The sequence below is a fragment of the Monodelphis domestica genome, chromosome 2 (assembly GCF_027887165.1).
Source record: "Monodelphis domestica isolate mMonDom1 chromosome 2, mMonDom1.pri, whole genome shotgun sequence".
NCBI lineage: Eukaryota > Metazoa > Chordata > Mammalia > Didelphimorphia > Didelphidae > Monodelphis > Monodelphis domestica.
The window spans coordinates 481,656,224-481,669,990 of record NC_077228.1 but is presented as its reverse complement, the minus strand read 5'-3'; the positions used below and the strand labels follow the sequence as shown (position 1 = coordinate 481,669,990).

Sequence of the window (13,767 nt, the reverse complement as noted above, 5' to 3'; positions counted from 1 at the left end):
TCTCTTAGTCAATACTGGTATTTGTAATGCTACAAAGTTCTCTTTAATGCCAGAATTCTCTTTAATAGGCTGATCCTTCACTAGGAAGAGAGTCATCTACCTAAAGTCAGTGTGGCCACCAAAAGGGTCAAGGAACGTCTGATACGGTGTTTGCTGCCTCACAACTCCAAGAGAAATGTCAGAAGCAAAATAAGAGAGTTCTGTTCTAAATACACCTCCCAAATATTTTTGTATCTGATCATGGCTTTTCCTTTTAAAAAAAAAAATCATTTCTAAGGCAGAAGAGTAGTAAGGGCTAGGCAATTAGGGTTAAGTGATTTGTCTAGGGTCACAAGCTAGGAAGTGTCTGATGCTAGATTTGAACTCAGGTCCTCCTGACTCCAGGCTCTGTCCACTGTGCTACCAAGTTGTTTCTGATCAAGGTCTTTGATAGTATCAGTTGTAAAGGATCATAGCATTCTGTTGCCCAGAGAAGTTTATCAGTATATGCCAGCTCCATGATAGCATGCTTGCATGGACTCTAGATAATGGACAATGGAGAATGCTCTCATGCTTTCTTAGTCAACAAGAGTGAAGCAGGGCTATGTGCTTGCTCCCATGTTTTTTTTTGCATGATTCTTTCAGAGGTTTGGTCAGACAGTTTTTAAGGAGGACAAAAACAGCACCAAGGTCAGACCAAACTGACAGTAAATTATTTAACTTGAAAAGGCTACAAACCAAGTCTAAAGTGGAGGGAGAGTTGGTACATGACTTTCTTTTTTGCAGATAACTGTGCACTAATGCACCTTCTGAGGCTGAAATAGAATAGAGTATGGATCAATTCTCTCATTTGTGCTAATGTTGGCCTGACAATTAACAAACATCAAGAAAACAGATGTTCAATCAGAACAACATCATCCATATGTGGAATGGTTACAGTAAATGAAGACGTTATGAACTTTGTGGATGAGTTCCCTTATCTTGGCAGTATACTTTCCAGAGATGGTCACATGAATGGGTTTGATGCACAAATTGCCAGAGCTCAGAGTTTGGGAGGTTCCAAAGGAAAGTGTGGGAGTGAAGAGTAGACTGCTTCCCAAACTGAAGGTCCATAGAATCATTGTGATGACCTCATTGCTATATGCCTATGAAACCTGGACAGTCTACCAGTGCCACACCAGGAAAATGAATCACTTCCATTTGAATTGTCTTAGGACAATTCTGAAGATCACCTAGGAAGATAAGGTACAAGACATTGAGATCCTTTCTTAAGCTGAACTATCAAAACACTCAAACTACTGATGGGCTAGCTACAATGTGTGAATGTCAAACATACATTTGCCTAAAAGACCATTATTTTATAGAAAACTCATACAAGGTAAAAGCTCACATGGAGGTCAGAAGTAATAAAAGGACACTCTAGAAGTCATCTCTCTGAAGAACGTATCAATCGTGAGACATTGGAGAAACTAGCACAGGATCATCTAGCATGGCGAGCTGCAAGGAAGGTACTATGCTCTATGAGCAAAGCAGAATTGCTGAAGCTCAAAAGAAACATGAAATGTGCAAATTTAGAGACATCTCCATCCCAAGTGTTTATATGACTTGTACTGGTCTGATCAGCCAAAGTCTGGCATACTATTATTATCTTCAATAGTGATATTCTTTGGGGCCTCTGAGTACAAATGCCAAACAACTATGTGCCAAGTACTAACTCAACAGAGCACTAATTTTTTTTTTCCAGTCGTGTTTGACTTACCCAATATTGGGTTTTCTTGGCAGAGATACTGAAGTGGTTTACCAATTCCTTTTCTAGCTCACTTTATAGATGAGGAAAATGAGGTAAACAGGAGTAAATGACTTGCCCAGACTCACACAGATAGCACATGTCTGAGGTCAGATTTGATCTTAGGAAAATACATCATCTTGACTCCAGGTCTAGGGTTCTATCCACTGTGCCACCTAGCTGTACTCGTATAGATATCACCTCAGAGAAGAAAGAATATGCCCAAGGAGCCTTCTTAGATCAAGAAATGAGAGGTATTAAGTTAAAACAACTCTGAAGTACCACCTCACACCGACCAGATTGGCTACTATGACCAAAAAGGAAAATGACTAATGCTGGAGGTAGAAAATTTGGGAAACCTTGACAGAGTTTTGAACTGACCCAAACATTCTGGGGAAAAATTTGGAACTATGCCCAAAGGGCTATAAAACTGTATATACCCTTTGCCAACAATATCAGTACTAGGTATAAATCCCAAAGACATTAAAAAAGAAAGAGAGAAAAAAGACCTAATTGTACAAAAATATTTGTCAGTCCTTTTTTGTGGCAGCAAAGAACAGCAAATTGAGGGGATGCCCATCAACTGGGAAAGGACTGAACAAGATGTGGCATTTGAATAGTAGTATGTTATAAGAAATGACAAACAAGAGAGCTTTTTTAAAACCTAGGAAGACATATGAAATAAGCAGCATCACAAAGTACAAAGTAGCAGCAATATTGTAACAATGACTTACCACTCTGATCAAGACCAAATGATCCAAGACAATTCCAAAGGAACCATGACAAAAATTACTATCCAATTCCAGAAAAAGAACAGATGAATCCTGAATGAATTCTGACTGAAGCATACCTATTTTTCTTATTCTATGATGTCCCAATCTATCCTATCACAGCTCCTCACTACTATCATTCCTAAATTTCAGACTTTGAATGGACCTTGGAGTCCAAAACATAACTGAAAAAACAATTAGCAACTGTTAGGTAACATACTCCCTAGCTGTGTGACCCTAGGGAAGTCAATTAATCCCAATTGCCTAGGCCATACAGATTTGCCTTGGAACTAATCATTCTAAGACAGAAGGTAGGGGTTTAGTTTAAAAACAAAAAACAAAACACAAAACTGAGTAAGAATCCCCTCTACAACATACCCACATCATCTACTCTTGCTGCTCAGACATTCAGCTACTGAATGTCAATTGTGGTAGTCTGCTATACCACAGTGTTGACTAGGTCCAATACAAATTTTGTTATTTAATATTGATACTTCATACAGTATTACTGTTATTTTAAAATTTTCTATCCCAACTAATCTTAGTAGCTGTTTCAAGTCTTCTCAAGCTCCCATACTTTCTCTACTACATTTGGAAGATTATTTTTAATCTAATTTACTGAGAGATATATTAACTCTCCCTCAAACATTCTAAATTCCTAGTTCCTCAACTGAATTTCCTATTACCTTTCAGCCATGCATGCATACAGAGAAGTCATATCCTTTGATCTTGCTATCAGTCAGGAATGTTCCACTCCTTTGTTCAAGAATTCTAAATTACCTCTACTGAACCATAATCTACTGACTTTTCATTTACTCTTCTTCCTCTACAAAACCCAAATCTTCACTTGCATCATTACCTTCTGTCCTTTTTCTCAGTTTTCTCCCAGGCACTTAACCACTTTCTTTTTTTAATCTTGATTCCTTGGTAAAATAATTCAATTCTTCACTCTCCTCCTCTCTTGAATGCCTAGCCCTCTATGATATTGCTGATTATAACCAAACAAGCCTCAATCTTGGATCACTCATCACTTCCACATTTGTTGCCTCCACTCCTCCACACACATTCAATACTGCTAAATAATGGAGAAAATCACTCAACCATTTTGATCAAGTCCACTACAAATTTATATTAAACAACCTCAACTGGAGCCTCTCTTCAGCCAGGCAATCTTTCCATCCCTCCCATTTCAATTTATTATCTCATTTTCAAAGCAACTCTTATAAACCTTTTCATTCCTTTTCAAACTTCCCACTCACTCAGCTGAGAACCTTACCTCATATTCTATAGGAAAAAATTGAGCACATTTGTCATGGGCTCACTCTTATCACTCAGGTGCCTTCCATCATGATGAAATGCCCTTACTCCTTACCAAGGCTAATTTCTCTACTTTTTCAAGTGATCTCATTTGAACCTATCTCCTCCAATACAAGGCCTACCTCCCTTTATTTCCTTTCTTTCTTTTAAAAAACCTTTAGGGGACCACTGGGTAACTCAGTGTATTGAGAGCCCGTCCTAGAGATGGGAGGTCCTAGGTTCAAATCTGGCCTCAGACACTTCCCAGCTTTGTGACCCTGGGCAAGTCACTTAATCCCCATTGCCTAGCCCTTACCACTCTTCTGCCTTGGAACCAATACACAATATTGATTCTAAGACAGAAGGTAATAATTGAACAGAGCTACCTAGTGGTACCTTTTTTCTTTTCAATCTATCCCTCTTACCCAGCTCTTTTCCTACTACCTCTCCACTTTCTCTCCTCCTTAAGTTCTTCTTAACCCCTTATACCTTAGTTGCCAAACTCAATGGCCTTTACTCAATCTTCCTTCTCCTCAACCTCTCTGCACTCATAAATAATGCTGATCACTCTCCTCCTTGATTCTCTCTTCTCTCCAGGTGACATCCCTCTCTCCTAGTTTGGTTCCTCCCTATCTGCTTGTTCTTCTGCCTCCTAGAAGATCCAACAAAGATGAAAGAAGATGTTGCAAAAGGCAACACCACACTCCCATCCTTCAAGTTGGTAACCATGATTCCTCAGTTTCTCTCAGCCTCCATATTTGACCTATTGCCAAGACTTCTCGTCTCACTTCTGTAATATCCCCAAATACAATGCCTTCTCTTTCATCTCAATTTTCATCACTCTGGTGCAAGCCCTCCTCGCTTCTCATTTGGTTATTGCCAGTGGGTCTGCTTGCCTCAAGTTTTTCTCAACTCCAATCCATTCTGCAGTTACTTGCCTCCAGGATCAGATACAAAATTGTATAGCATTCAAAGAAAATTATAATTTTCTTCAAAATATTGCCCATACCTACCTTTCCTGTCTTCTTACACCTTACTCCCCAACACATACTCTTTGATCCAGTGACACCGTTCTCCTAGCTATTCTACAAAGAATTTCTCTGGATATCATCTCTGGCTATCCTCTACTTGAAATGCTCAGCTCCAACTAGTAACCACTCTGGCTTCCTTTTAATCCTAATTCAAATTCCTTTTTTTTACTGGAAGCTTTCCCCAATCTCTCTTAATTCTAGGATTTTCCCTTTATTATTTCCCATTTATCATATTATATATATAAATAAATATAATCTTATATGTATGTTTGCATATTGTCTTCCCCATTAGAATATGTTCTTCTTGAGGATAGAGCCTGCTTTTTGTTTTTGTTGTTTTGGGATTTTTTTAGCCCGAGCACTTAACATAGTACCTGGAATGTTATGAGCACTTAATAATTTATTGATTGATTGTGTCCCTTTCTTCCCCATTCTATAACACAAAACTCCTCTCACTTCCATCTGTCTTTTCCTTCTAACCTTAATGAAATGGCTAAGCCCCCAACTTCTTTTTATTTTAATTTTATTAGTATTTTTTTTAATTTTAGGTATTTTTCCACAGTTACATGATTCATGGTCTTTCCCTCCCCTTTTTCCCTCCCTGAGCTAACAAGCAGTTCCACTGGGTGAATCATGTATTATTATCACCCAAAACCTACTTTGATATTATTCATTTTTGTAATAATTTTTTAAAAACCAAAACCGCATTCAATACTCATATAAACAAGTGAAAAATCAAATATCTTTCTTCTGTGTTTCTACTCCCACCGTTCTTTCTCTTGATGTGGATAACATTTTTATAAGTCCCTCAGGATTGTCCTGGATCATTGCATTGCTAGCATTTGATCATCCCACAATGTTTCAGTTTCTGTGTACAATACACGTTCCTGATTCTGCTCATTTTATTTCACGTCAGTTCATGGAGGCCTTTCCAGTTCATATTGAAATCGAGGGACAACCCTCATTTTCCATTTTCTTGTATACATATTTTTCATTATTATCTCTTTGGGGTACAAAGTAGTGATATTGCTGGATCAATGGGTATGCATTCTTTTAAATCCCTTTGGGCATGATCAATTCACAACTACGCCAGCAATGTATTAGTGTTCCAATTTTGCCACATTCCCTCCAACACTTATTTTCCTTTACTTGTATATTGGCCCATCTGCTAGGTGTGAGGTGGTGCCTCAGAGTTGTTTTGATTTGCATTTCTCTAATTAAGAGGGATTTGGAACACTCATGTGATTATTGATAGTTTTAATTCATCTGAGAACTGCCTATTCATATCCTTTCACCATATTAATTGGGAAAGATTTATTGGTGGTGGTCTCTGCATTTCTTTTCTAGTTTGACTTGGTTTTTTTTAGGTTTTCTTTTTTGAGAGGTGGGAATGGGAGGCCACAAAGTACCTGTCATGGAGTAGGAGGGGTAAAAAGAGAGAATAGTATTAAACATAATGGTAACAGATTTTTTTTTAAATATAAAGATTTCTCTCAGAATTCTTTATAAAGTTGACCACATAATGTGATTTGTATAAAACAAGAGCTATCTGTTCTTAGTGACCAGATTTTAGAATCAGATAATTAAAACATATATTTTGCTCAAAAATAAGATCCTTTAAATACTTTATGAGTTAAATAGGATATTTGTGAGTTAGTCTAAGAACCTAACTACTAGCCATAACTTGCTTCTACAAAGAAATGTTTTTGAATTCCAAGAAAGACTTCAGACAATATTTTTAGAACACAACCCATTTTAAGCTGAAGATTATAAATGAATGCAAAACTTTCTCAGTGAAATGACTCTAGAATGAGACAGGGGACACAACATGCCATAGAAGTTGTCCTGTGCTTTGAAATATACCAGAATTGAAGTATAGGTAGCTACTTATCATTCCTGACTGCCAAGCTTTTCTATCTTCCAGTCAAACATTTATTGAGTGTCTACTACATGTTAAGACATGGTGCTAAGACTTGGTGCTTTGTGTATACACAAAGACAAAAATGAAATATTCCCTGTCCTTGGCCTCACATTCTTTAGTCCTTCTCACAGGGCTTTCTTCTCCATTGTTAGTCTATTCTTCATGAACAATTTACTATTCTATCTCACCTACTCTTCATTGTTGTATTCTATTCACTTTCCTGCAGTTTCCTCTATATGTGTATACTTCAATTTAAGGACAGATAGTCTTATAGTAGACAGTACCAAAGAATCAGAAACTTCTTTATTTCCATGTGACAAAATGACCAATGACACTGCATTGAGGTATCTAACTTGCTTCTGGGGGTTCTGCTTTGTTTCTCTGGATGTTTGGATATTGACTCTTTTCCATAAAAGAAGTTCTCTCTGCCCTACGCCAAGTTATTGAAAATATTTTAATATGCAGACAATTTTTTTCATCCTGCCCTGTTACCTAAAGATAACTTTTTTTTTTAAGGAAACCACATCAATATCAGATTTTAACCTTTGGGAAATAAAGGTACAAATGAAGAAATCTCCTTTCTAAGACACACGTCGTTCTCAAAATCATGCCACAAAGAAGAAAGCAGACAAAATAAAAGGAAGCTTCTAAGGTCTTCAATTCCCAGTCCCTTCATTTTATTTAGATTTTGCCTCTGCCTTGACATAGGAGGTGCAAGCACATTAACATGCCCAATACTCTCTCAGGCATTCCCACTGTCAGATGCACAAACAGTGTGGGCTTGGTTTGTTTTTATCATTTACTGTGCTGTCAGAAATGGCTACAGAAAAACTAATTTATCTTATGAAGATGCAATTACAATCTCATTTCAAAACTATACTGTTCCTCATGTTCCATGAATGACTATCTTGTGCCTACTGGGCATAGGGAACTTCCTACTCAAAAACTTGATCTGTTATTCAGCTTAATTTATCTAGGTCTACTTGGCAAGTATCATGAGGTAATCATTTATGCATATAGTTGTGAAAATGCAAACTAGCTTTCATTAGCCTTATCAGGCCATACTAAATAGGAATAAAATAAGTATGCTGCTCCATAAAAACACTAAACCTCAACTCTAGCCTCATTGTTTTGTCTTCCCCGTTTGACTCTGATCCTTTGCTCCTCTTCTACCCCCAATAATATAGTAAAATATATCTTCTCCTCCAAAGTCACAACCTAGAATATAGCCAAGAACGAAGAAAAAAGTCAAAAAGGCCTCTAGGCAACTAAAATAGATTAAGAGATAGCAAGATATATTGGAAGTGCTGGGTAAGGGAGGCCAGATTTCAAATTCAGGCATAAACATTAACATGGGGTATAACCTGGCAGGTCATGCCACATCTCTGCTCAGTTTTCTTCTCTGAAAGATGAGCAAAATATTGCCTCACAGTTTCCTGTGTATTTTATAACCCTACAACAATATATAATGGTCAATCAATATTGTTATGTTACAAAGTCTATGAACTAAGTAGCATGTATTTTACTCACAAGAAAGCTCCCCAACCCCAGGATCTATTGATTAAAACATATTTCGAATGTGCTTAGCTACCTAATTTTCCAGCCTACAAAAAATTAAAAGGGGGTGGGTGTCAGTCTGGAAGAGCAAATGAGCAAGATGATGAAGGAAAGATACCCTAATGGCACCAAGAAGTGACAGTTGACAAAGAAGACACAGGACAGGAAAAGACTATTTAGAAAAAACAAAAAGATTTTTTGGGTTTTAAAACAGTTTCAGTATTTAAAGTGATAAGCACCAATGATTCTCTAATGATACTAGATAAATGTGGCATTACTGTATAGAATTAGTATATTTGTTATCTTCTTATTCTTACTAAGTAGGATATCTCACTGTCTTGCTCTGAAGAAAAGATATTGCCTTGGAAGACTCAATCCTTACAGAAGGTTCAAAGTTCTTCCCTTAGAGAGCCCTACTGCTCTGATGGTGAGTGCCTTGCTTGGCTCAAATACATTGTGGCAACTCCAGGAAGGCTTTATTCTGGCACTCTCAATTTCTCTCCCATTGCCATCTTCTAATTTAGCTATGTAGTCACATTGCCCTGCCCATTCAAGTTTTAGAACACTCAAATCAATATTGCCATTGTGTCAATTTACCTCATGAGATTCCCTTCACCAATGCATGTTAACTTCTGAAACCAATATGTACCTCACCTCTCTGGTAACTGCTTCTCTATATCGGTAATCTCCCTATAGTAATAATAGCTAGCATTTATATAGCATTTTAAGCTTTGCTCCTCACAAATATTAGGTGTTATTATTATCCTCATTTTACAGATGAAGGAACTGAGGCTCAGAGAAGGCAAAAGACTTCTCAGGGTGAGGAGAAGAAAGGTGGCTCAGGTTGAGAGTAAATAAATATAGAGAGGTCCTGGGTTCAAATCTGACCAAGTAGTGTGACCCTGGTGTAGAGGAGGGGGAAAGACAGAAGGGGAGTGTGTGAAAGGGGGGTGGGGGTGGGGGCCTAGCTCTGGGATCTTAGAAGGGAGGGGGGTGAGAGAGAGAGAGAGAGAGAGAGAGAGAGAGAGAGAGAGAGAGAGAGAGAGAGTGCTTGAGGTGGGATTCAAACTCAAATCTTCTGGGCTCCAAGTCCCAAGCTAGCTGCCATTCCATTAGATGCTGCCATTTTTCAAATATATGGCCCCTGAAGGCAAGGTTTGTTTTTGCTTTTGTTCTTAGCAGAGTTTTTGGCACATAATTAAAATTAATTTTTTTAACTGCTATAGTAATTAAATGCTTTATTCCTTGTGAGTTAAAAAAAAAAAGAAAAACATTCCCTTTAGCTTTATGGTGACCATAATTATAAAGCTATCATGTATCATTGAATATTTTAAAACCTATTTGCCACCAGGACTATGTTTACTAGTTAGATGATTAACTCACCAAAGCAGACTTCCCCACGCCTCCTGAACCAAGGACCACTAGCTTGTACTCACGCATGATGTGGTCTGTTCAAATGCTGATAATCTGAAAAACAGGAGGAATATCTAGGATGAAAAGTAAATAAATTACAAATGTATTACTATCACATTAAGTAATGGTGCTTTCTCTTAGGAAGAAAGAAAGTATTATAGGAAACACTATCTAGACAGCCTGGTGGCAGAGTACTAGTTAAGAGTGTCAGGGTTGGAGTCAAGAAACTCCAAGTTCAAATTACAGTTTCAGATTCTTACTAGATGTGTGACTTTGGGCAAGTCATGGAACCCTTTTTACATAACACCACCTACCTCCAGGGTTGTTGTGAGGACCAAATTAAATAATCTTTGTAATGTGCTAAGTGCAGTGCCTGGCACATAGTAGGAGACATATAAATGATAACAATTATTGTTATTAATACATTAGTTAAATTCATAAAAGGCCTACAATTAATTATTCTAAAAGATCATCCATCTAACAAAAGATCATTAATCAATTTAGCTTGTGGCACCTGCAAGTTTTCTATCAAGCAGGATTATAAAAATCAACATGTGGTTTCATTATTAAACAAAGATCTATATACATTTATATATCATACAAATTCTTTTAAAAAGTTTATTCACATAAACTTGATAAGCATAGTATTTGCTCAAAATATAACCTTCCAATTTATTTGGGATTCCTTGAAACAAGTCTTCACTATAAATTGGTTGTTAACCTTCATAACAGCAAAAACTAAAGCAAAATGTCAACTAAAAATAAAGTTAAAGACAAATATAGTTGAACTAAGATTTAGCAATATAACTTGATAAATATAACTTATCAAGGCTATTATCAGAGGTATTCCTTTTGTGTATAGTTGGAACACTGAACCTATTTCTGTAATTTTGTGAGATTATGGGAAATCACTCACTGGCAGTTATTTGTAAATTAAATATTTAATACATTAGATCTGTTCAAAACTTGAAGAGGAAAAAATCCTCTAGTATAGAAAATGACGTTAATATAATTAAAATGTTTAGATATTTTAAAGGAAAACTATGAAGGGGAAAATTATAAGAAAATCTATCATAATGTAAATTGCATAGATAGAAGTAAGACAGAACAGTTTATTTGGTATGTGAACAGAGTATTACAAATGGCATCCCTTATTAACCATCTCAGAATCTAGACAATACCATGAATAAGGCTGAAACATTAACTGATAAGTGTTCATTAAAAGTCATGTTATTTTGATATAGCTTCTAAACTTCTCCCAAATACCGACATTATATGACATAAAGAGTAAAATGTTAGAAGATCTGAGTTGGAATTCTTCCTCAGAAGCTTACTAGTTATATAATCCTGGATAAGTCGCTTAAACTCTCTGAGCCTCAGTTATCTCATCTATAAGTAAAAGTATAATGTAATAGTAAATGGCACCAATCTTTTAGGGTAATTGTGAGGATCAAATTAGACGATGTCAGAAATCCCTTTGCAACTCTTTAAGAGTTTTATAAATGCCAGCTTTTATTACATGAATAATAGGTATATGTTTAAACAGTGAGGTTTAACTGATTATTACCATTTTATGAGTTTTGTTCATAAATGCATATGGCTTTTGAGACATTCTGTTGTAACTGATGAGGAGGCAGTATTGGAGTTCAGGCAACTGACTGGGGCTGGATATCTGGGAATTATCAGCATTAAGTATTAGTTGAACTAATAAATTCACCAACATTGTGTAGACTCTGGGCTCCAGATGATCCCTGAGTCACTTTTGAAGTATGCCAAAGTAGTTTTTCCTAGTTATACATGTAGTATTGGAAGTTATACATGTAGTATAGTCAGATTCCTTCATTTGACAGAAGAGGAAATAGTGGCTAAGAGCTTAAATGACATACAAAGGATGAGTGACAACTCCAGACTCAGTTCTCTATCCAGTGAGCTATTATTTGAATGATGAAATAGCATTAATTCAACAAACATTTACTTGTTATTCAGTCATCTTTCAGTCATGTCTGACTCTCTGTGACCCTATTTGGGGTATTCTTAGCAAAAATACTGCAATGGTTTGCCATTTCCCTCTCCGGCTCATTTGACAGATGAGGAAAATGAAGCAGAAAGGGTTATTTGACTTGCCCAGAGTCACACAACTATTAAGTGTCTGAGGTCACCTTTGAACTTGGGAAGATGAGTTTTCCTGACTGCAGGCTCAATATTCTTTTATTTAATAAAAGCCTAATGATGGAAATAAACCACAAGAATCTAATTTTTTTTTAAAAACCCAACCCCAAATATCCAGAGAATGGAGTAGAAAATGATATAAGCAAGGCAGCACAGTAGAGTTTAGGAGCTAGAGGACTTGAGTTGGAATCTCTACTTTGCCATTTAACACCTTGGGTATTAAGACCATGATAAGTCACAACCTATCTAGGCTTAATTCGTCACTTATGAAAAGTCAACCAATAAGCATTTATTAAACACCTACTATGTGCCAGGCACCATGCTAAGCATTAGGGGTCCAAAGAAATGTAAAAGAGCAGTCCTAATCTTGAGACAACATGTAAATACATTTTGTAAAAACAAGCTACCTATAGGATAAACTGGGAATAAATCAAGAGAAGCAAGGCACTTATGTGAAGAGGGCTTTATATGAAAAGGCTTTCCATAGATAGAAGATTTTAGCTGAGACCTGAAAGAAGGCAGGAGGAAAAAAATGTAGAGAGAGAATTCCAAATATGAGGAAGAACTAATGAAACTGTCTAGAGTTCAGAGATAAGAGTGTCTTGTTTGAAAAAAGGAAAGAGGACACTGTTACTTGATCCAGCAAAGGAGAAAGAGTAGTAGTATCATGAAAACCTAGAAAAAGAAAAAGTAGGATCAGGATGGATCAACAGTGTCAGGAAAGATGAGAATTAAGAAAATATTACTATATTAGACAACTTTGGAAAGAGGATACAGAGTTAAGAAGAAAGTCAGAGGAAAGGAAGTGGAGGTAGCTATAATTGATATAAGATAGTTAATAGGGATGGATGAATCATCAAGTAGGGTTTTTTGAGGATGGGGAGACAGGTATGCTTCTAGGCTGTAGGATTATAAAGCTATAATTCTCAAAACAACCTGGTACTGGCTAAGAAATAGAAAAGTAGATCAGTGGAACAGAGTGGACATATAACAGGCAGTCATAAAACACAATAGTAACCTAGTAATTGACAAAAAGTTCTATGTTTTTGGAATAAGAATCACTTTGGTATACTTTTAGGAAAATTGGAAGGAGGTTTAGCAGAAATCTCATACCATTTACCAACATAGGATCAATATGGATACATGACCTATTAATAAAGGGAGACCGTATAAACAAATTAGAACTCAGAACATCAGATTAGCTAAAATGATAATGATAAGAGCAAAATGACAAATGCGGGAGGGTATATAGGGAAAAAAAGGGACACATTCATTGTTGGGAGAACTGTGAACTGATTTAGCCATTTTAGAGAGTAATATAATACTCAAAGAATTATAAATAAAATTGTATATACCATTTGACCCAGTCATATAGGTTTATTTCCTAAGATGATCAAGGAAAAAAGAAAAGAAACAATATAGTCTAAAACATAGATGGTGAACCTTTTAGAGATGGAGTGTTGGGCCCCACCCCCACCTCACCACCACATGTTGGATATATCCCCCAACCCCCACACGGGGGAGGAAGCACTGCTGTTGGGCTGCTGTGCAGAGGGGTTGGTAAAGTGAGGAATGTCCTCTGCACAGGTGAAGAGGGAAAGGAGATAGCCAGAGCTTTCCTCTCTGATCCCCTCCAGCTCTACTGCCTGTTGTGAAAGAGAATTTAAACCCCCTTTGTTCTTTTTAACTTAATCAGGGACTTGGAGGTCTTTTTACCATTGCAATGTGCATAGACCAGCCCACAGTAAAAGGAAATAGAAACCAAGAAGACAGGAAACTGGCTTATAAAAGATGAGACTGGAGAGCTGAACATTCACTCTTCGTTGAGAATTCTGCATTGGGCAT

The 13,767-nt window shown here is 36.8% G+C and overlaps 1 protein-coding gene across 1 annotated transcript in view; it reads right to left on the bottom strand.

The window, feature by feature from the left end:
• Nucleotides 1-13,767, bottom strand: part of RAP1A (RAP1A, member of RAS oncogene family) — a 97,689-nt gene that overhangs the window by 31,595 nt on the left and 52,327 nt on the right. The window contains exon 2 of the mRNA XM_056819207.1: nucleotides 9,724-9,807. Coding sequence (XP_056675185.1) covers nucleotides 9,724-9,780 — 57 coding nt within the window. The 5' untranslated portion in view covers nucleotides 9,781-9,807. The remainder of the gene's footprint in view (nucleotides 1-9,723; nucleotides 9,808-13,767) is intronic.